The 22,867-nt window shown below is 44.8% G+C and overlaps 1 protein-coding gene across 5 annotated transcripts; it reads right to left on the bottom strand.

Moving 5' to 3' along the window:
* Positions 1-1,472: 1,472 nt before the first annotated feature.
* On the bottom strand, positions 1,473-22,859 carry CCDC191 (coiled-coil domain containing 191). 5 transcript variants are annotated; one of them, XM_030958099.1, is made up of 16 exons: positions 22,773-22,859; positions 20,599-20,740; positions 18,177-18,305; positions 17,086-17,264; positions 16,353-16,576; positions 15,419-15,563; positions 13,385-13,575; positions 12,420-12,666; positions 10,639-11,090; positions 10,046-10,140; positions 8,397-8,479; positions 7,233-7,334; positions 6,055-6,198; positions 4,830-4,982; positions 4,287-4,441; positions 1,473-2,790 (listed from the first exon to the last, which is right to left on the bottom strand). In XM_030958099.1, the coding sequence occupies exons 1-16, from the start codon at positions 22,857-22,859 to the stop codon at positions 2,658-2,660; spliced, it is 2,661 nt and encodes an 886-aa protein (XP_030813959.1). In that variant the 3' UTR covers positions 1,473-2,657. The 5 variants fall into 5 exon arrangements, with proteins under 5 accessions (XP_030813959.1, XP_030813949.1, XP_030813976.1 ...); XM_030958089.1 differs by lacking the exon at positions 1,473-2,790 and having other exon boundaries at positions 4,320-4,982; XM_030958116.1 differs by lacking the exons at positions 1,473-2,790; positions 22,773-22,859 and having other exon boundaries at positions 4,320-4,982; positions 18,194-18,305; positions 20,599-20,731.
* Positions 22,860-22,867: the final 8 nt, after the last annotated feature.

Here is a 22,867-nt window from a genome sequence, read left to right as displayed (position 1 = left end):
GGGCTTCTCACGTCCCTTTTGATTTAGACCATGTTCAGTATGAATTTGCCTGATCCCTGAACATCTTCCTTGTCCCTCAGCTGGATCTAGCAGAAGCTTCAGCTCCATGCTTGCACTGGCAGTAGGCCAGGGCTGTCAAAGCACAGCTCCTGGACCTTCTTTTGGCTTCTTGCTGCTGCAACTGTCCAACCAAAGAGCATCTTGTCAGGAGAATCTTTCAAAGCTACTAGGAATAGAAGGAAACCCTGGAAGGTAAGAGTATTGGAAGCAAAGGACAGTTTCCAAAGTGTTGATTGTACTTCAAGATCATTGGAGGCAACAAAGCCCCACATAAGCAGCATTCCTTTCATGGATGGTGAGTGGGCACTGACATGAGTGGGAGCTGTGGGCTTGGAGGACAAAATGTGCTTTGCTCGGGAAAGAATCTGCAATTTAGTGAACTGGATGCATCTGAGTAGCCAGTGGTTTGGGGCACCTTTTTAGCTGTTCAAGATGTAAATTCAATACATGCCCAGCCTGTTACTAGGGTCAATTCCAGGCTGCATGTGGGCACATCCACTCTACTGCTAAAAACTCCTGTTCCTCCCCTTACAGCTGCAGCATGTCCTGTCTCTGGCTGGCTGAAATACTGCCTTCTCTCCAGATGGAGATGCTTTCTTTCTCTCACCTTTTGTCCTCTGGGTCACTATTGTCCTTACACAAATCCAGGCGGAGGGTGGGCCAGAGGCCTTCCTTGCTGTGTTCATTGTCAAGCCCCGCTAGAGAGGAAAATTCCAGCAGAAAAATGGGAGTATAAAGGCTGGTTCAGGAGTTCCAGGAGCTCATTGGGCACTACATGGCAGAGACTTCCAATGGGAAAGAATGCCCCAAGAGCAAGTGAATTACTGTTAGCACCAAGCATGGTTGGTGGCTGCGCTGGGGCATTACTTCTGGAGCTCAGCCCCAGCTCTGCTCCTCCCTGCCTGTTTGGCTCAGTCCTCTGCAAAAAACGCTCCCTGCTCTTCCCCGCACCACGTGTTATCCAGCCTCTCCCAGCTTGTGCTTCCTCTCTCAATCTGCCTCGTAATGCAGCCAGATGGTCTGAGCTCGCCCACGCTCCACGCAGGCACCTTCAGCTCCCTGCACTTGAGAACGCGCTCCTCTGACCTGCTGCACCGCACCTGCGGGAGATGGGGAATGTCTGGGTGTTGCAGAGGATGGCTGTGGGAGGTACCTGCAAGTGACAGCTGGCTTCAGACCTGCACCCGACAGCCTGGCTTTGTGGGCAGGGTCCTTTTTCTGGCCACATCCCTGTGTCCACATGGACAAATTCCTGATGCTAAAGCTCTGGAATGTGCTGCTCCGCTTGGGCACCCACCCTGTCCTATGCCACTTTGTCTGCAGCACTTAATGCTGGTCTAGGTCCCTGGCTCTGACCTTTTGTCCAGTGCCATTCAGTTGGCTTGACACAATCTGCACCAACAGCTCAGTTGTATTAATTTCAGATTTGGGTTTATTGGAAACTTTCAGTGCATATATGGGTTTTACTAATGATCTGTTGCGAGACAACAGTAAACTGTTGTCTTTCTGGTGTTACTCAAGTACTTCCTGTACTGCCAAATGCTTTGGAAAGCTCTGCCTATCTTGCCGTGAGAGGGAAATGATTCCAGCTTCCTGCCTTATGTTGTTACAAAGACATAGTGTACCTGAATGGCATTACCCTGTCTGCATTATGCTGCAGGTTAAGGTTAAACAGTAGTATGAACTTCCATTTTAATCATGTCAGCTTTAGCTTCTGTAAAACCTACAATCTGCCTTTTTCTTGGAGTTTTGTCTTTTTTTCTTTGAAGTACTGGATCAAGTGAAACACTGGATCAAGACTTGCACAATACACAATACACCCTGAAATATTAAACATCTTGGGAAGTGTTTAAATGACAATTGAGGCTCATAAAGTTGGGACCACTACTTGGTACCAAAATCAAAGCACTGTGCTTATGAACTGGCCAGTGGGTAAACAAGGCAGCCTCTTGCAAAAGAACCCAGGTTTTAGACTTTCCATATCCAATGATGTGATCTGGATCATTAGCAAATATGGTTTGCATAAAGAACTCTTCTCTTTCCCCCTCCCATCCAAACTTTCCTGGCACAGTTAGCTAGAAACTGTGCTCTGGGTGGCCAAGTTCACAGCAGTAGTTAGGGGTCAGCTGACAGCCACGTCTGTCTGCCCTCTGGACATGCTGTCACCCTACACAGTACTGCCAACAGAAATGCACCAGGTTTCTGCTTCGGCAAAAAGAGGTGCAGTTCAGTTCTGTGCTTCCTTGGATGGAGGAGGAGTCATGTCATTGCTGCAGTTAGCTCTGCATGTGGAAATGGCCTTGGCCTCAAAGACACCCTATGCTAGGCTTTGGTTATCTGGGCTTCATAGCCACCAGCCAAGACACCCGTACAGAGGCTTAAAAGGACTAAGTTCATGAAGTGCAACATGGAACTGTCTGATAAGCTTCCAGCTCTGCTTCGTTTACAGCAACAGTGACCACAGGGGGCTCTCTTTGGCTCTAAGATCCTCTGCACTTTGTATGCCTTCCCCCTGGACTTGTTTCAGTCAGCAGGGAGATAGCACTGAACTGAACCTGTCTTGTTGTCTCCTTCCCATCTCATCTGACTCTCTTCTGTCATGTTTGGAAGTTGGGGAGAATTTCAGCTACTCTCCTGCGTAGCTGGTTTCTTCTTTCTTCTCTTTCCCTTTCCTTTTTCATCAGCAATGGGTACTGCCTCCATGCCTTGAATGTGTTCAGTGTAATTCTCCTGAAAGAAATTAGGGACACAAGGAACAAAGTGACAACATGCAGAAGTGTACATGACATAAGTGGCAATCAAAAGACAACTTCTGTTTGAAGGGGGAATTCAGATCTTGAAGATTTGTCCTTTCTGCTGTTAGTCAGGGCTGTCACATGTTAAACATCTACATGCAGACCATTTCATTGAAATGTCAATCATGCTGGGGAAGAATAACATATTGCCCTTTTCTATTCCTCTCCACCAAGAATTCTGCTCTTCTCTCTGACAGGATTCATTAGCTGGTGTTGGCTTAGCACTCTAAAGATGAAAGAGGTTTTCTGAAGAATAAATAGGGCCTCTGAAAGAAGTCTCTTTAAGAAAAATGCAGGCTCATTTGGTCCAAACCAACCCCCTGGGAGTGCAGGCAGCTGGGCTCACTGGGCTCCAATCCTTACCTGATTTTAATCATCCCATCAAAGGTGCCCTTGCCCTGGTTCCCATACAGGCAGTAGGGAACCACAGTCCTGTCTAAAGAAGAGTTTGTTATGGCAAGGTCTGAACTGCCTTTTGCAAGTCAAGAAAGAGATAAAGAAGAATGTCAGGTGATTATGCTCCTAATAAGAGGTCATATATAGAATGAATCCAGTCTCTTCCTGGGTCTGACTTTCCCTAGTTCCTCCAGTTTGCTGGCTTGTTAATGCTAAACTGTGCACTATTCAGACCTTACTGACACAGCAAGTTAGAACAGGTTTGCTCTACCACATAAGAGATGAATTTAATTTTATTCTTCCTCTCAGGTGCTGCAGATCCTGTTGGGGCTTTGCACAGGCACAGCCTATTCATGACTGCATGCAGCTACCATGCTTCCATGATGAGGCAGGTGAACAGACTTCTGTTCTCTGCTGAACTTTGACAGTAGTTTTTTCTTCCTGCTAGAATGCATTTTATGGGACAAGGAGTGGACTGGGTGTGTCCAGCTCCAATCATGATTGGTAGAAGTGACTGCTCTAGTTTTTGCTGCCAAGTCAGGCTGGTGATGGCATAAATATAAAGACTCCTTAAGAAGGATTTCTAGTTGATCAACTTTGGATTTGTGAACTAAATCATCTGCTGTGGACAAAAAAGTACTATGTAATTCCTACACAATCATTTGGCTTGCTATAATTGTACTTAAAGATTTTCCTAAGGCAGCTTGTAGTGGAAACCGCATGGCCAGATCTGCTAATCAGCTTAGAAAGTTTCAGCTTCTTATCCTTACTTAGGCTTTCACTGTATTCTCTTTTTTTTTCAGATTTAGAAGTCCTGTGAAGGGTGCCATTACACTTTCTTTTCCAAGCTGCATGGAAACTTAGCATAAACCTCTGCCAATGCTGTCTGTGTGTATCACAAAAGCAAAACACCAGCAGTACAGAACTTGTTCCATGTGTTCCTGGGGACAAGGTGACCTGTCAAAAAGTAGCCCCTAAAATAATCTACAGAGTATATTAAACTAAAAAGAAGTGCTAGTAAGGGTATGCACTCACTTGTTACTGTGTTCAGCAGCAATCTTCAGCCTCTCCCATAAGGCCCTTTTTTCCTCCATGGTATGCTCAAACCATGCCCAGAAGCACTTCCTCATGAGACAGACTATGCGGAAGGTACTCGCTCTCTCCTCCTGAGCAGAGAGATAATCCTTGTACTGGGGAGGAGGACAAAGAAACAGGTGAGAATGGCTTTTTTTCTTCTTTTCTCTCTCAACCTCTGGCCCAATAAATAAAACAGTGCTGAGACTGTGGTAGTGAAGGGTGGTGGGCACAGGAGCGGAGGAAAATCAACAGGGAGCAGGCTGAGACAGCAGATTGTGGAGGAGCAGTGTGTAAGAGAAAATTCTGTGTGGAAGAGAGTGATGGAGAGTGAGAAGCTGAGAGAAGGTCTTTGAAAGAGGGAATAATGTTGCTGAAATGGGGAGATAGCATTAACTTGGCAAAGGCTGTGCTACAGGTGAGTGAATTGGCACTGTGGTTACAGGAAAGTGTGGCAGCAGCCAGCCCTCTTGGTATCATTTCTCCACTGTGGTGCAGGCCAACCTTTAGCCAGTTCTTGAAGCCCCATCTCAGTAACATATGGGAATAGAAGTCCTCAGCCCGAGATATCTTCTCCTTGAGACTCTGCTGGGCATCCTGCAGCCAAGTCATCAGGCATTTCCTCTGCAGGCCCAAGCTGTGGTGCCTTTGTGCCACCTTAAGTGAAGACAGCAGAGACAGCAGCTGGTTACCTGAACTGGTGACTACCTAAGTATAAAGCCACAGAAAATTGAGTGCACTAGAAAATCATCTCAGCTTTTTTGGGGCCGCCCAAATTCAGATTTCTGACAGCTGGAATAACTTAAGAGGATCCAACCAAGAGGGGTCAGCATAAGGAACAAGACTAGTCTCTCTACCAGGCCACTGCTGCATCACTTGTAGAGAATACACTTTTGAATGAGATGCTCAGTTTAACTGATTGTGAAAGCGGCAGAGGCATGGCCTGTAACAGCTTTGTCCAAGCCTGTCCATAATGCTGACCAGCAGGGTGGACATACGGAACAGCTTGTATCCATCTACTTCTTCCCAGCTGGAGGCCTATGTGCACTTGGTCAACTACTGTGAATAGCTCCAGTTCCAGTGACTTAAATGGAAGCTTTCCAACTCAGCCCTGGGCTCTGGCTGGATTTTCAGGATACAGCTGAGTGTTACCAGTCTCTCCCTGATAGGGGATGCTGACTCAGGCACATGCGGAAATGTTTTTTTAGCAATATTCCTGCATCGAGGTCTCAGAAGCTGCCACTCGCTGTTCTGCACTCAGGATAGGGCCAGGATAGAATAGATTGTTGGATTATCACCGGTAGTGTCCTGCCACTAGCAGTGGCCAACTCTGTACCAGCAACTTCATAGAGAGTGAAAGCCCTGATGATAGGCTGGGGTTAACTCCTGCAGCTAAAGTTGCTTGGTGGTATCTCACTGATAAGCTTTGCTGTGGAGTAAGAAAACTGGCAGGCGCATGTCATATGACTTGAAATTTTTTTTTTGCTGTTTAATCCTGTTTAATCAGCTATAAATGAGGATGCCATCCCTGCAGGTTTTTAATGGCTTTTCATGATTATTGTCAGATGGGCTGATTTAAAAACTAATATAAGGCAGGGTATGCAGGGAGAATTTTGCTTTTTCCATCTCTACCTGGCCTAAAAGCCTATTAAGGCTTCTGCTAAGTGCTGCATCTACTTTTTCCCTTCCTCCTATGGCATCAGTCATTTCCTTTACCCTCAGCACTTACCACTAGGTTTTCCTTGGCTTGCTCCCTCAGCCTTTTCCATGGCACTATTCCTAGCTTTCTGAGAAGGACCTCCTCATAGTGATCTCTAGCCTTTTTCTGGAGGTGCTGCTCTTTCTCCAGCCTTCTCTGCTTCTCCAGTTCTTTCTGCAATACAAAAAGCAGCAGTTTTAATTCCCTCAGGACGAAGGGGATATTAAGCAATGGCAATAGATTATCATATTGGAGCTGGAGGTTCTGACTTGACAGGAATTAGGGATTTGCATCAGCTTTAGCACTGCAGACCAGACATGACCCCATGCAGTAGAACTGTGTCCTAAAGCATCTGTCTTCTCCTGGGAGATGATGGTATTCCTGGACACTCCCTTGGGCTGTGTCTCAGCACTGCAGTTTGGAGTTACTGTAACAGACATGTCACCTGTGGCTACCACAACTGCTGATGTAGCAGGAACCTTCTTTGACATCCAAAACATGTCCAAAAATTATTCTGAGTTTATGCATGGACCCTACCACTTAATCTAGCCTAAACAGCAGGGGAGGGATGTGGGTATTTCATAACTGTGTAACACTACTTTTGACTGATACTCAGGAATGAAGGTCAAATGTTCTAAAACACTCAGTCCAAGTAGAACAGTAGATGTAGGTTGAATTCCTGTAGGATTTTAAATGCGCTATTTGGGTTATTAGGAGAACTCATTTCCAAGTAACAATAATGAAGTGCAGCTATTCCTAGGTTAGCTCCAAGAGGAAAAGGTGCCCTTGATATAACTGTCAGGCTCGTTTACTTCTGAATCATGTGTTTGTCACTGGTATCACTGCGTGCATTGGAGGGGTGACAAGAGTGGAAGGAATCTGAGAGTAGACTGAACATGCTGCCACTGTGAGGGACTTATGTGGCTGTATTTCAGCAGAGAATGTCCAGCAGCTGGGACCTCCAGTCCTGCTGAGGAGACAGACAGCATATACTTCATAGCACATTTGGGACACAGCCCTTCCCCTCACACTGCCAGAAAGAGGGCAGTCTGTGAGTCTGTATTGTGGGTGCTGTGCTGGGGAACTCTGCTCTACCAACGAAGACCTTCATTTCACATTACTCTGGCTGCTGACTGAGTACCAGTGGGTATTGGATCTTCTTCCCTATCCCTGCTAAAGGGGAAGAAACATGTGAGCCATTTGGTCACCAGCTTCTGCTGCCTTCTCTCCTCCCGGCGTTTTTCCCGCTGTGCTTCCTTTTCCTCAGCTTCCTTCCTCTGTCGTGCTTCCTCTTCAGCCTTCAGCTGGGCCTTGAAATGGAGAAAGGTGAAATTCAATTTGTTTCATGTGACCTTTTCCATGAACACAGATCTTTAAACTTTCCTAGTATTCCTCTAATAATGACCAGCACCTGAAACTTCAGCAGGTGAGGTTTCACATACTAGACATGACCCGTGCTCAAGAGTGAACTGTGGAAAGGACAGGGAGGAGGGGCTGTCCTTTCTACTGCCTAGATGCATATCTATCTATCTATCTATCTATCTATCTATCTATCTATCTATCTATCTATCTATCTATCTATCTATCTATTTTTGCCCTAAGTTATAGTATTCCTCAAAAAAAATGTAAACCATACACCAAGTCATTTATTGAGAACTTGATTACTAAAGTCAGTTCTGAATCCCTAGGCTCTGCTCTCAAGTTTCATTTCCACATGCAAAGCAGCATTACAGGTACCCAAACATGTCTTTCCCCAGACACTGAAGATCACACTTTCTAATCCTAATGCAATTTACTAGTAATATTTTCAGTAACAGTTTAATACCCTGACTTGAAGAAGACTCCTCTGTTGGATGTGTACCACAGAATTTGTATATTAACTATACAAACCTTGTCAGTATCTTCCCTCTTCAGCAGAGATTTGCCACAAATATGCAGATTTTTACTAGGTGAGACTGCATGTCCTCAAGCGGCATGTGACCAGAGAGGAAAGGCAGGGAGGGGAACCCCACCACTGCCAGGTCCCATCAAGTGGATCTCTGGGTGCACTTCCACCCTTACCATTCTCAGCAAAGACAAGCTACAGTCATGGGGTAGGTGAAAAAAAGTGTTTGGGGGTGGTAAGGGAGGCTGTTTCTAGAACTGCAACTTCAAGATGAAGTATCTGTCTATGCTACAGGAGGGCTGGTGCTGCAAAAACAGCAGTAATTACTTCTTTTGGTATGTGATGCATATTTGCTTTCTCACAAGTCATAAAACTCTTGCTTTGAATAAAGGGCCTTTTCTCAGTCCCTGACTCTGGGGTTAAATCAATATTTCTTGTAACTGGAATCATGTGAAAGACACTTTGTTTCATTTTCTGCTTCCCTTACCAATTTCTCCTCTGCTTTTCGTTGTTTGGCTTCTTCTATTTTCTTCTTCTGTTCTGCCCGCTGAATTGCTCTCTCCTCCATCCCTACAGAAACAAAGGACATAAGGCTTAGTGGAAATGAGCTATGGTGTAATGGCAGAAGTTTGGTGAACAATGATGCATCACTCTAAGCCATGCCCCCACTGCCCTGGCAATGCCAGCACAAAGGGACTTGCTTCCTGCTGGCCCTTGCAGCTGGCAGTGTCATCAACAAGGGACCTTTAAACGTTTGTGAGATGACTCAGGACCACGGCAATTACATTCTCTCCACCCTCCTTGGTTGACAGTCACAACCGTGAGGCTCAGTTATGAAAGAACGGCGTTCAGAGGGTTTGTCCCTCCCTGCCTTGCCTGAGGCTCAGGGCACATGATTTAGCAGCAATTGCTCTGAGGCCTCCAGTAAGCTCTAACTGCTTATTTGAAAGCAATTTCATGACAGCATCACTGTCACAGGGACATACAGGTACTTCGTCCCACTAGTAAGAAACTACTGCTTAATGCTTCTTTTGGAAGATAAATTGCAATGGAGTGATCTTGCTGGCCATCAGCAAAGGTGTTACACACAGAACATGCAGAGGAGTTGGGAACCTGTGCTTGCTTCCTCTGCAGCTGCAAACAAAGCACAAGCTGGAGCAATCAATAACTGGGAGGCACTGAAGTGTTTTGACCACAGTATGTTTCCTCAGATTCTTTTCTCCTCTCAGCTGTCCCAGGATTCTCAGCCAAGGGAAAACTATTCAGTGATAACTTGTTCACTGAATTTTTTCGGGATCTTTAAACACAACTACTTGAATGCTCTGAAAAATACGTTTTCTGTCTCTAAGGTGTGCAGAGTTCAAGGCAAATCAGGGTGAATGATGGCTTGGACTAGGTAGCATTGGAGATGAACACAGGTAGTAAAAGACAACTATTAATGCCCAACTGTCATGGTCAAAAAGGTCTGCTGATCCCAAACTATTGAAACATCACAATGATTATATTCCAGACAACTTTTCATGAAGACTGACACTAGCCTGCATTGATACAGAAGAACGTGACCTAGGGATATAACAAAACCCTGATTCTAGTTTACTGATGAAAAGGCTACGTTGCATGTTTATTGTGTGCCAGTGCGGCCAGAGAAGGGGAGATATCTTACAAAAGGCAAGGATCTGGAGTTCCTTTCTGTGCTGGCTATTGCTGTCTCACAAAACCTTGGCTAGGCACTTAATTCCCTCTGAAGTCTCAACACCTCTGTCAAAGTTGGATGAAAATGACTGGCTAGTGTAAGTGTTACTTGGATGCATAACGAAGGGAATGAGACTGATGGCAAAAAAACCTGTACAGTTTCTCTGAGTCTTGTCATGGCAGAGGCAACCACATGTGTTGCAACAACTGCCACAACAGTGTACTAAGTGTGGGCATGAGGGGTTTGCAGTGTCCCAGGTTTTACAGATGCCTGACTCAGACAAGAAAACAACTCACCCTCTCCTCTCACAGCACTTGTTAGACTGAGAAAGAAAGTGCAGAATATCATATCATCAACCAGCAAAGTTGAGGCAAATACAGACATTTCCATACCAGCTGTTGAGAAAAGTGGTCTGGAATGGTGTTTGCTATCTAGAACAATACCTTTCAGTATGGGATGAGGTGAGGTCAGCCGGCTGGAAGGCCTCCTGCCTTGCATGGTGGCCCTTGTGTTGTTTGGCCCATGAGAATCAGATAGGCTATGAAAGAAAAAGAGTAAGGAGATTCTTCAGTGAATGTGGTCAAACTATGTCTCACACCTACCACCTATGGCCTTGTAGTTTCTGTTCTCCATTGTGCTGCACGATCCCCAATACACTTTTCTTTTGCTTGAAATGGGACTGATGATGCACCCTTGCAATGGAACTGAGTTCCAGGGCTCCTGCATGGTCTGAAATAAGGGAGGATGATGCTCTTTTTTTTCATAACTAAACAGATCCCTGCTGCTACTATGGGTGACACTGGTGTTGCTGTTTCTAAGTAGATCCTGCATGGATCATCTGATATTGAGCCAGTGCAGGGAGGGAGAAGGACAGAGAACTGTGGCCAGTCTGATACTTCCTCTGAGGCTAAGTCACAGCTGAGAGAAACAGCAGACAGCACTAGCATGACTGAAATATACCTGGCAAATGCTGGCTCAACTTGAGTGGGATTGAGACATGACGACTAACTGACCCTGCTTTATGGAGGGTATATACCTCAAAGGGGTTGTATTCTTGCATCTGGATTCTTTTTTCTCCGTGGATTGAGAAACAGAACTGTTGAATGTCTGGGTTATAGCCATAGCTTGTGCTCCCTCTTCTTTATCTCTGCTCAGCTTCTGATTTTCCTGCAGTTTACGAATCAGCTCTTGCTGTTTCTGAAGCTGCTGCCTCTGCTCCTCAATCACACGTTGCTGGAAGGCGTGACGATGCTCAAATCGACTACCATAAGCAGATGTCTTTGGACTGGGTGCCTGAAACTGCTGGAGGACTGTGGCCATTTGATTCCTGTACATAGCCTCATCCTGGGCACTCAGGGCTGCGTGTTTAATGGTAATCTCCCAGGCAAATTTGGGATTTCTGCAGAAATGAGATGTGTGAACGATATCCCAACAAGACTGGTCTCTGGTCTGATCAGGCTCTTTCTGTATGAGGCAAGTTTCAGTTGGCTAGGGGAAAAACCAAAAGAAATGAGGAAAAATTGGCACTGATTAAAACCAAGCACTCTTCTGCCCTTCCTGCATAGTGTTTTTTTTAATGCAAATCTAGTGAGACGCCTGAGAAGTAGGGTAATCTCAGCTATGCAATCCTTATCCAGTCAGGCCAGAGGGGCCCCATTATGCACAAAGTGGAGGCTGTGGGAAAGAACTCTTAAGAAGCTGCGTGCCATTTCACCAGGAGGAATAAATCCTGATTAGACAAGAGCTTTAGCAGGAATACATCCTGACTATTTTGTTATGGAGCATGTCTTAGGACAGCTCATTTCGCAGGAATTAGCACACTCCCTTTTGGACTGTGTTGTCCCTGCTCAGAGCTCAGATGGAGAATAAAATTAAAACCAGTTGTTGAAGTGATCTACACAGCTGATCTACTGAACAGTCCCCCTTTTAAATGGAAGAGAAGTCTACGAGGTCCTGCTTCCTTATGCCGCTTTTCCAGCTTTGATAAATGTTACCACAAAACAGGTGCACAGTGGGGAATGAGGCTGCACCTTTCTGACACATGGTCATTCTCTGAGGACGCATCAGCTATAAGGTCTGCTTTCTGATTCCTAGGTCAAACCCTAAATTCAGTCCCATTCCTTGAGCACAAATTTTACCAGTGCAGTAGAAGAAAAATACATGCCTACTAGGATAGTATAAGCACTGGAAGGATCAACATTTGCTTACACTTAAGCAAACAGAAAGCTTGACCTGCAATATGTGTGCTTGAGCTCTAATACTGACATTAGAGCACTGACGTGGTACAGGTTTCATAGACAGAAGGGAAGGTGGGGATCCAACCTAACAAATGACAATTTAAGGAAGCAACCTCTGATTCTCCTCTCTTACCTCCCTGTGATGTGCATTATCCTGAAACAGCCAGTGACAACCTTTTTTTTCCTCCATAGTTAAAAGCAGGAATAGTGCACTGGCATGAAAAATATCTCTTGTCATGCAGTCAAGTTATTCTTTTTAAGTCTAGACTGGCATCAAAGATGAAACTAATCTCTCAGTAAAAGTGATCTGGGGGTGGGATGCTCATTGCAACTCAGAGTACATGAAGGGTTGTTCTTTGGCAGCACTAGAGATTATTTTTAAAACTTATCCATTGTCCTTCCCATTTGCCTCTGATTTTTAGACTTCTCTCCTGAACAGTTGCAGGTAGGTATTTGGGGGTCGTCCTGGGAAAGCAGCTTTCCTCTGAGACAATGTACTTTTTATTTCAGACTGCATAAAGTAAGTACTTTCTAAAAGTACTGCTATGCCAATAGGCAAAACTACATGAGAAAGATTTACCTTGTCTTGCTGTAAATCTTGATGATGATTAACTTCTGCTGTTCCAGGCTTGTTAACCTCCAGTGGCCTGTCCCCACCTGTCCCCAGTGATATAGCCTCCAGCAGCTGTCGCATCTTTCTCTTTGTCTGCTCCCTCTTCATCTGCAGTTCTCGTTTTTCCGTCTCTGCTCGGCTCCAGCACTGCCAGGCCAGAAAGCAGCAGCACAGGAGGCGTCGCTGGTTGTGCTCCACAGCCAGTTGGGTTTTCCTGAATGAGAAAGAGTTTGTGTTATGGCAGAAGTGAGGCTTCTGCCCAGGCACAAAGCCACATCACTTCCTCAGTCTTTTTGCTGCTTAACTCTGAAGGCCCTCTGAAGTTGTACAGAGCTCCTCCAAGGAGGAGTGGGAGGGCAGAAAGGACGCCTGCTATTCTGAATTAAGTTTCACTAGTTCACACTTTGCAATTTCCTGTGGCATCTCTGGGATGCAGGACAGCTGCATGTTCCCTGGCCAGCAGCATATGGCAAAGTGACAGTGTCTCACCCTGCAGCCTGCCAGACACCTGCAAAGGGAAGTATTTTCTCTGGATGATAGGGAATTCATCCAACAGCCTCCTTAGTGAAAGGCACTGGCCAAAATCATCTCTGTTATACATCTACTGAAACAGCAAATATATTAATCAGGAATAAATTTGGCAACGCAGATTCTCTGGAGTCCAGAGCAAGCCGGGGGGGTTTCTAGGAAAGACACCTACAGGGACTGAGACATAGGCTTGTTGAAAAGTGCTAAAGCTCTTGTTTGTATCTGTCCTCCTTTTCATCTGTGCCACAAAGCCTCTGGCAGCCTGCAGGCAGTACAGCAATTTTCTCAAAAAGCTGCTGTTTCCCTCCTGCTGAATAACTGACAAGCTTCTTTTACAGTCCCTGATCACTGCTCTGTCCAAGTACGGCTGCAGTAGGAGGAATTCCACAGTAAAGGGTCACTACCTGTTTTGATCTTGGAGATGAACTTCCAATTGCTCTGTCTCCTGCTCTACTTTCTGGGCCCAAGTATAGTTTCTCCAAGCTCGCAGGGCCTTCAGCTGGCATCTCCAGTCAGCAAGGGCTCTGGCTTTTCCCATTTTAATTCTATGCTCCAGAATTACTTTCAGCCAAGCAGAGAAATGTCGCTGCAAGCACTGCATGGGAGAGTTTCAGAAAACCAATGAGAAAGATACAACCTGTCACACAAATACCGATCCTCTCTGCCTTTGTCTATTCTGGCTTTCCTTTTTGAGAGTCTTTTTAGAATCCTCATTTTCAACAATTATCTTGAGGATTAAAAAAAAGTATTGCAGAGCATATGCAGGTCTTCTACAAAAAGCAGAAAGGGTCTAGAAAGAGACATCATATCAAGGGGCTCTATGCTTTGGAGTGAAATGCACTTAGTTTACCAAGTATAGAGGAATGAAATGGGTGAGGAACATAAAATTTCTAGGGACGGAAAATATTTTCTAATCTAGAAAGTGTCTAAAATGCTACAGGTAAGAACACATCTGTGAGTAACAGCTGCATTTAAAAAAAAAAAGAATTTTTAACTTAGACAAAAATCAAGACATTTCCTAGAGTGAATTTATGACACAGCCTCAGCTCATCCTCATTCCAGCAGGAAGCCAAACCTTTCCCCTATTGTGTAATTAGACTTGCTGCCTTTGGGAGTAATTTACATTGTACAGAGCAGCAATTTGCTGTCTAATCTACCCCATAATTCTAGTCCTGTCATTGCAGACACTGTTCATTTTGATCCTCCAAGTGAGTCAACTTACAGGACTCTGCTGTTCCCCTTTTGTCATAGTGCCTTGTGTTAATTGCATTCCTCTCTCGGTGAGATCTTCAAATGGAGACTTACAAAAAGTCAATGCATTAGCTGTTTTTTTCTGCTTTAGGAAAGTAATCAAAATGTCACTATTGCTTAGCTCAGCCAAGCTGCGTCTTCTTACATTATGCCAATCCTGAATTGTTCTGTGGTTTCATTCAGGCTTATCTTCACAGCTCAGACTGTGCTGGAGAGAGGTTGTATACTGCTAAATAGCAGCCAAGCCAAAATCCAGCAGATGGATTGAGCTGTGAGAAGAATCGCCATAAAATCTACAGGATTCTTCTGCTGAAAAAAACCCTAGATGTAGATATATAGACATCAACGATGACGACTGATCTATTAATTGAAAACATTATGGGATGGATGGCATTCATACCTGCACTCAGGAAATTTACTTCCTTTGCTGAGAGTGCTGAGATAATACAAAATTATTCAGTACTACTAGATCACTCTTTGGTTGTTAATATTTCATACACATTTAACCCAGAGCTGACCACAGTATCAGAATAATGAAGGTGAAACAAAGGGGTTCCTTATTTAAGTTTGTTTGCATCAAAAGAGCTATTGCAGTAACACAAAAGATCCTACTGCACCCAGTGGAAGGGATCCTTGAGGAACCTGTTACTGTGGATGTGCTGGCATGCATCAACTCTCAGAACCATTGCTCAAAATTCATCCCAGGCTGCAGCATTTCTCTTTCCTTTCCCTGCTCCCGAACTAGAGGGTGCAAGGCAATCTTTAAAATATCTTCCCATGCGCACAATAAGGGCTTCTTAGACCTTTTTTCTGCCACTTTCCCCTTTTATTTCCCTCCTTGAGGGAAAATAAATCTCACTTCACTTCCTTCTCTGTATATCTCCTTATTTCTTGACTGCAGAAGCCTTTATGGTCTTATCTGTCTTGAGAGCCATGTCTTTTCCACAATTCTTAGTGAAATGGCCCACTGAATACACTTGAGGCTCAGGTCCAGTGGGGTCAGCACCTCAGGATTTCTTGCTCCTTGTCTTATAAGACACTTTTGGCCCTGCTTTCCTATTTTCCTGGTATCAGGAAGTCTTTGAAAAGGCAAAAAATTCTGTATAACCAGGACTTTTTACTTCAGGCTTGCAAATGGTAGTCAAGGGCAGGTAGATCAGTCTCAGATAAAGAAAGGTGATGCTCACTCTCTGCTTACTGGTGTGAATCCTGCGAAGCAACTCCTGAGTTTTCCTCTGTTTCTCCTCTCCTTGCTCTTCTCTCTTCAGGGGTGGTGACACAGCAGACACCTCCTGCATTGACAGCTGAGTTTTTTCTTGTCTCTTCTCCTCCCTGCAAAGTGAACACACAGATCTAATATCACGATATACAATCTAATACCTTCTCTTTTTGGCCAATTGTAAGAGAACCACCTCTACAGCTTAGAAATTTGCTGATTATTTTAACTCGGCCTTCTTAAAAACCACCTCTGTAATGGTTTGGGGTCCCAGAGATTAAACAGTCCAGTGCATTTCCTAAATATAGAAGGCAGAAGAAAATAGTAAATTATTTCAGTAAATATTTCATTAAAGCATTTGTATAAGAAGATTTAGGATTTCAGGGCTGCCTAAGTAAATAAATGGCATCCCTAAAAGGGACATCTCTGTGACAATCCAAGCTCAGCAGAATAAAAAAAATAATGTCTCTGCAGAATTCTCAGCCAAGAATGCTCTTTATTCTCTCAGAGTAGGGAAAGTATTGCAAGGGCTAGACTTTCAACACAGACTTTTTTCTTTTATTTTTTTTCTGTGTACTGGCTTTCATGTGGCATTAGATGCTGACAAGACTGGATGTAGTCACAGAGTTGGTGGAGAGAATGCACAGTGGTGCAAACACACTGCTACTTTATGATTCAGTGCATATACTGTAATAATGGCTGAGGGGAGGATAACACTATCCTTAGCACACCTTCCCACTCAAGAAAAACTCTGCCACTGATGCTGGTAACAGAGGACTAAAAGGTTTTGGGAGAGTCCAAAGTCAGCAACAACTGTTTTGCTAGGATCATCACTGCTCCTATATTTAACAAAAGGACCTTTTAAGTGGTTTTCATCTCTCCACACCCTCCACACCCTTCCTTACATTCTCCAAACTTTTGCCACGGTGTACTTCTTCTCAGCCATTTCCTTTCTCAGCTTCACTATTTCCCTCTGGATCTCCTCTTCCTCCTTCTTAGCCTGCAGGGCCTTCCTTCTGTCCTCCTCCTGTGCTTGGAGCCTGGCCTCAGAGAGAATTGCTTTCTTCAAGGACTCTTCTTGTCTCTGAAGCTCTAAAGCCTTCTGATGCCTCATTCGGTTTTCTTTCACCTGGGCAGGGGACAATTGGCAAAAGTCAAAGCAAACAGCAAAGGCTGAAGAATTTGAAGTTCACTGTACACCGCCAGGGTGGGTCACAATCCACCTTTCACATTAAGCAAGAAACCTTATCCATAGCAGGCGCTGACTGGAGAGACTGTGTTCTTGACCAGCAAAACACTCCATGTGAAAGAGTGAAGGTAAATCAGTATTCCTTAATGGGAGCAAACTCAGAACTGACAGCTGTGGTAGCTCTTCCTGTCAGTCTTCAGAAAAAGGAGGAAAACCTGAACAGTTTTAGTGAAAGCTGACTATGCAAGCTACTGCTGAATGGCTGATGTGCACATGGGAATGCAGTAAAGTTTTAGCTGAACTCTGGAAGAGTATCTTTGGGTAGTTGCTTCCAAGTTAGAGATTATTGCAGGCTCTGAGAGAATACTGGGGAGATATCACTGAGCATTTACTCTAATCCTATAATCCTCCACCTTATTCCTTTTAGCTGAGCTGCCTTGTCTGCTCACCTGCTTGTGTCTGAGCTCCATGATTATTCGTGGATCTGAAAGTTTGTTTTTTTCCTTGATCTCTTCAAGTCTAAGATGTTTCGCTATCCCACAGTTCACAGCTTCACTCTGCAAAAGATGCTGGAGGTATTTCTGGACAGAGGAACTTTCCATTTCACATTCCAGATAGCTGCACAAGTCTGAAATGAGAAATTCAGATTATCTCAGGCTAGTCTGAAATGAATAAACCCTTCTGTCTCAGATCACAAAGCCTAATGTAATTAAAGGGATCACTTCCCCAGACTGTGAATGCATTTCTGATGAACGCAGACACACTGACTGCACTCCATTTATCCCCAGAGTCTTAATCAGTCTCCCACTGAACACGCTAGAGCAGAAACAATGTTTCATCCATTTTTTACTGTCTTGCCTCTGAGCATCTCAAATGGCTGTATAAACTTGACAGGCCTCAAAAATACCTGTTCACAAAAGAAAAAAGAAATCTCGTTTACAAAGGGAGACATTGAATGTTTATGAGTCACATTTATGCAGCCCTACAGCAAGATGCTGTAAAGATCTGGGGGAAAAATCATCACATTTAGTCTTGTTTCTACTGAGTCCACTGTCCTGGCCTCAAAACAACTGTTACCTTTCAGCCTTTCAGACAAACCATAAGACCTGACTGTGGCAGCAGCTCTGTGGCCACAGAGAGCAACAGACAACTTCCCCAGGCGTTTTCCTGGGGAAGACCATGAGAAGATCAGAGAAAAGAAGGAGAAACAAGTCTTATCTCCACTTGCTGCACCTGTTGTTGTGCACATGTGGAATGTGTTATGGAGATTGTTTACCAAAGGGTGATTTCTTAATTGGACACTGGATGGTGATTGGGGGGATTGACTAATTAGGTCAAAGCAGTATGGGACTGTCTGTAAGGGTTATGAGCTTCTCAATAAGTATAATATAGTATAGTAGAATAAAGTGATTGATCAGCCTTCTGCAATCATGGAGGCAGTGCTAATTATTACCCAGCTGGGGGCCTGTGGTGACACTTGACCTCCTTCCCCAGCACAGCCTCAGAGAGGAAACCAGGACCTGCTCTGCAGTGCTCTCACCATCAAAGTGCTCATACTTTGGAGGGGCTGCAGAAGGCTCTTCCTGAAGGATGCAGTCAACTTCCTCTTCTCCATTGCTCAGCTCCAGCTGCAGTTGGGACTTCATCCAGGTACTAAGCAGCTCCTGGGCTACCATGAAGAAAGAGACTGATGACTTCACTTGCTTAAAAAAACCATATGGCTAAGTGTAAACTAGCAATAGTCTGGCTTAGTATTCTAGGAACGACTGAAATGTGATCTGCAGCAGGAAATGGAATAAAGCTAATAGTTCTGCTCTTATCTTCTTGATCTGTAAAAGAACAGGAAGAGAAGGTGGCAAATGTTTTCCCTGTTATGTATATCACAAATTAATTCTTCTCCATCTCATTTTTACTATGATTCTGCAGGCATTTAGATCACTTGTGATTATTTTCTAGCATTTATCAAGGAGATGGAATTCACATGAGGCATTTCATAATTTAGACAGCTTTTATATGTTTTACCACTGCACTTGCAGACATTTAGATGGTTTCCACATGTGCAGCCGAGGCTGTCATATGCTAAATTCAAAAGAACCACTGTTTGGACAAACTTTTGCTTCATGTGTACAGGTTAACCCTTTGCAAATACCACAGAAACAACTGGTGAGTCTAATTACAAATCCATCAGGTGGCAAACTTCACCTGGGACATAGGGTTAAGACTGCAGCTACAGGAATGCACTCATGATGGATGTGGTACTCCTCAGTGAGCTCAAACGCCTAATGAACAACTGGGTATGAAGTCCTGCAATGGACTGTTTGCATCTCCATTCTTTTCTGCAGAAAAATGAAAAAAATCCGTTTTCAGAATTTCTTCTCAAAAGCAAGGTCAGCTCATGGGTCTGTTGCTTAAAACAAACCAGCTGGCCTTGCTGCATGGGTGGCCAAGCGGCTCCTGAAGCAAGACACAGGGCTGTAAAGTGCAAGGCATCAGGAGCAGCCCCACGAGAAGCAGAACCATCCTCAGCCATCCCTGCGGTGAGGATGGACAAAGAGCCGGAATCCCAGCAGCCACTCCAGCGGGAGTCATGACACAGTGTGAGAGACACAGTCAATGGACAGGAGCAAGCAGCTGCTCCTCATATCCACTCCTAACACACAGTGAAGATGCTCCCTGGTGTTTCTAAGGCAATGAAGCCTTTTTCAAACTTTCTTTGAAAATAGTTTTTTGAAGAAAACATAAATCTAATGTTTGTTGTCCTTCAAATCACTTTTATTCTCTTTCATAATCTCTCCAGCCAGATCAGGAACATGGAAATATATCTGATAACAGAAAGAAGAGCAGAAAACAACTTGCCACTTGGGGTTACTTTTTTCACTGGGATTTGTGATCTTCTCGTACCTAGAGTAAAAGTCTTCTGGCACTCCTCTTTACAAAGTTGGCTTTGTGTAGTTACTACCATTACGTATTGTAATAATGGATTCCAGGTAAAAGAATTTCATTTGAGTTAGGAACAATTCTGAGGGACTGGTAGCTATAAAAAGGAAAATCCTAGCAGAAAAGGGCAAACAAAAATAATAAAGAAACATGAGGAAAGCAAGCAACCTTTCTACCAAAAGAAAGACAAGGCTCTTTACCACAGCAAAGACAGCTCCTTTGGAGCCATTGACTGTATAATGCATTCAGACAGGGCACTGTAAGCAGGTAAGTGTATTCCACGCTGTCAGCTGAACTCTTGATGATGACAAGTGAAAAAGCTGACTTCCTGGACTGAAGTGGATGCTCTTAAGATGTGTCATCATGTTGTTCTGTAATGCTCACTTTTGATTCTTAAAAGAATGGTTAACTCAGTTCTTAAAATACTGTCTCCTATCAGCTTTTTACACTGCAGACATACTTCTAGCACTGATGGGTAATAATCTCCCTCATTTTTGTTTTTTAAACCTACCACAGGTATACTTTAAAACTTCAGCAAGCACTTTTGGTTGCAGGCTTTACAAAAGAAATATTTATTTAGGTAACTAGTAAGGAAAATTTTGCATGGGAATCAAAACAAAACCAAACTGTTATTCATAGATCTGAAATTTACACAGAGCAACTCCATTTCCAGAACTAATCTGCTATCATAAATATGTCAGGTGATTTCACCTGGTTTCCTGCAGCGCACTAACTTGGTTTTGACCATACAGTGTATCTCCAAGGGCAGTTCTTATCCTTGTCTTGACTTGGTATCTCCAGGAGACAGATAGTTTATCCTTCTCTCAGGTATGCCCTTTAAGATCTGCCTTGAACTCCAGCAACTGATCCTTCTTATGCCTTTCTCCATTAGATGAAAGACATCTTACTATCAACTGTTTCTTGTGAACTCAAGCTTTGCAAGAGCCTGTTCAGGTCAGAACCGCAAAGCTGGATCAAGAACAATTCATTTTAGGCATCTTGTGGCAAGCAGAATTTTACCTTACCTTCCTCACAGGCCCCACGATGAACTTGCAGCCGTTCTGCAGTTTCCAAACTTGTCACAGGGCCCCAAGGCCTCTGTGGACACCTTGACTTTTGAAGGGAAAAAGCTTCAGAGACAGCATACTCAGAGGCTTGGTCCACTCTCTTAAATTAAAGAAAGGTAAACATTTCTAAGGATATTCATTTTTATGCTTCCTATATCCACATTTTTCCTCCAGAGAGCAAACATCAGTGGGAATGTAACATAAAAGCATGTTATAAAGGAATAGATTGTTTCTGAAATGCATTTCTACAACTGTTTGATTGCATAAACTGGACTTAAGAAGTCATTAGGCAATAAACAGTCATTTGGCAATTAGTGCCACACACAGAGACTGGAGAACACAGAGAGAATAGAAACACGCAGCCCCCAGGGGCTGGAGGGAGACTTGCTGAGCTAGTGCCCAGCAACCAGCAACTATGAAATTTGATATCAGCTTTTTGTCATAGCCAGGCTGAGAGAATACCCATCCCATATTCATCTTTCTGAAATGTTAATGGTCCTGACATTTCACTGGGTTTTCACAAGTAACACCTATGCCCCAGACAGTCCAGATTTCTGAACTCCTTCCCTCTGTGCTGCTGCCAGAGGCCCAGGATACTGCCTGAGGAAGCAGATACACACTCCTACCTGCCACAAGAAGCAGGCTGAAGGTTGAGAGCATGGGTGTGCCCAAGGAAGCAAAACAAATGGAACCTCACCCTAGAATTCATTTTCTTTGATGTCAGGTGGTTGCAGGTGCAGGACATAGCGCTTTGGGGTAAATCTCTTGTATTACTTGCCAAAAAGATCTGCAGCACTCCTCAACAGCAAGTTTTTTGTGTTGAGTTTTATGCATAGCAACAAAACACCTTATTCTTCATAGCGTTTGGATTAGAAGGTACCTTTACATATAGTCCAGCCTCCCTGGCATGAGCAGGGACATCTTTGATAACACCAAATTGAATGGGACTATTGCTCTACTTGAGGGCAGGAAGGCTCTGCAGAAGGGTCTGGACAGGCTGGATTGATGGGCCAAGGCCAACTGCATGAAGTTCAACAAGGTCAAGGGCCAGGTCCTGCACTGGGGTCACAACAACCCCAGGCAGCACCACAGGATGAGGGAAGAGTGGCTGGAAAGCTGCCTGGCAGAAAAGGACCTGTGGGTGCTGGTGACAGCAGCTGAACATGAGCCAGCAGTGTGTCCAGGTGGCCATGAAGGCCAATGGATCCTGACCTGTACCAGCAATAGTGTGGCCAGCAGGACCAGGGCAGGGATTGTGCCTCTGTACTCAGCACTGCTGAGGCTGCGTTGAGTCCTGTGTCCAGTTCTGGGTCCTTAAATTCAGGAGAGACACTGAAGTGTCTATTCAGAAGTCAAAGCTGCTGAAGGGTCTAGAGGAGCAGCTGAGGGAACTAGGATTGTTCAGTGTGGAGAAATGGAGGCTCAGGGGTGAACTTGTCACTCTCTACAACCACCTGAAAGGAAGATGTAGCCAGGCAGGGGTTGGTCTCTCCTCTCAGGTAACAAGTGACAGGATAAGGGGGAATAGCTTCAAGTTTTGTTATGGGATATTTAGATTGGGTATTAGGAAGAATCTCCTCACTGAAAGGGAGACCAGGCATTGAAACAGCCCAGGAAAGAAACTGAGTAACTATCCCTGAAGTGTTCAAACAACCTGCATATGTGGCACTTGGGGTCATGGTTTGGTGGTGAACTCCGTGGTGCTGAATTAATGGTTGGACTCAATGATCTTAGAGGTCTTTTCCAACCTTAATGATCTTCAATCACCTCAGGTTACTCAGAGCCCCGTCTAACCTGATCCTGAATGTCACTGCACAAGTTATTCAGCCTTGGCCCATTCTTCCAAGCTACCCAAACCTCGGCAGGGACTAAGGAAAACCACAGCGTTCCAAGCTCCCGTGCCTCCTCCTGAACACGAGCTGCACAATGCCAGCTTCAGCGCCTTTCTCTCGAATCCAGCGCAGATTTCCCACCCGCGGGTAAACCGCACGGCCCTGGGCAACCTCATCCGCGATCCTGACCCTGCCGTGCTGACTGCCCGCGATCCCAAGGAAGCGGGATCCCAGGGAAGCGTCCCGCCCCCGGCGCCGCTGAGGCGAGCGGGCCGCGCTCCCCCCGCCGTGCCCCGTTACCTGCGGGAGGCGCTGCCCGCGGTGCGGCCCCGAGAGGGCCATGGCCGCGCCGGGCACCGCCGCCCGCCGCCTGCCCCTCTCGGCCATGGCAACGG

This window comes from Camarhynchus parvulus, chromosome 1, assembly GCF_901933205.1.
Source record: "Camarhynchus parvulus chromosome 1, STF_HiC, whole genome shotgun sequence".
Taxonomy (NCBI): domain Eukaryota; kingdom Metazoa; phylum Chordata; class Aves; order Passeriformes; family Thraupidae; genus Camarhynchus; species Camarhynchus parvulus.
Note: the sequence above shows the minus strand (reverse complement) of the source record. Positions and strands in the feature narration are given on the sequence as shown.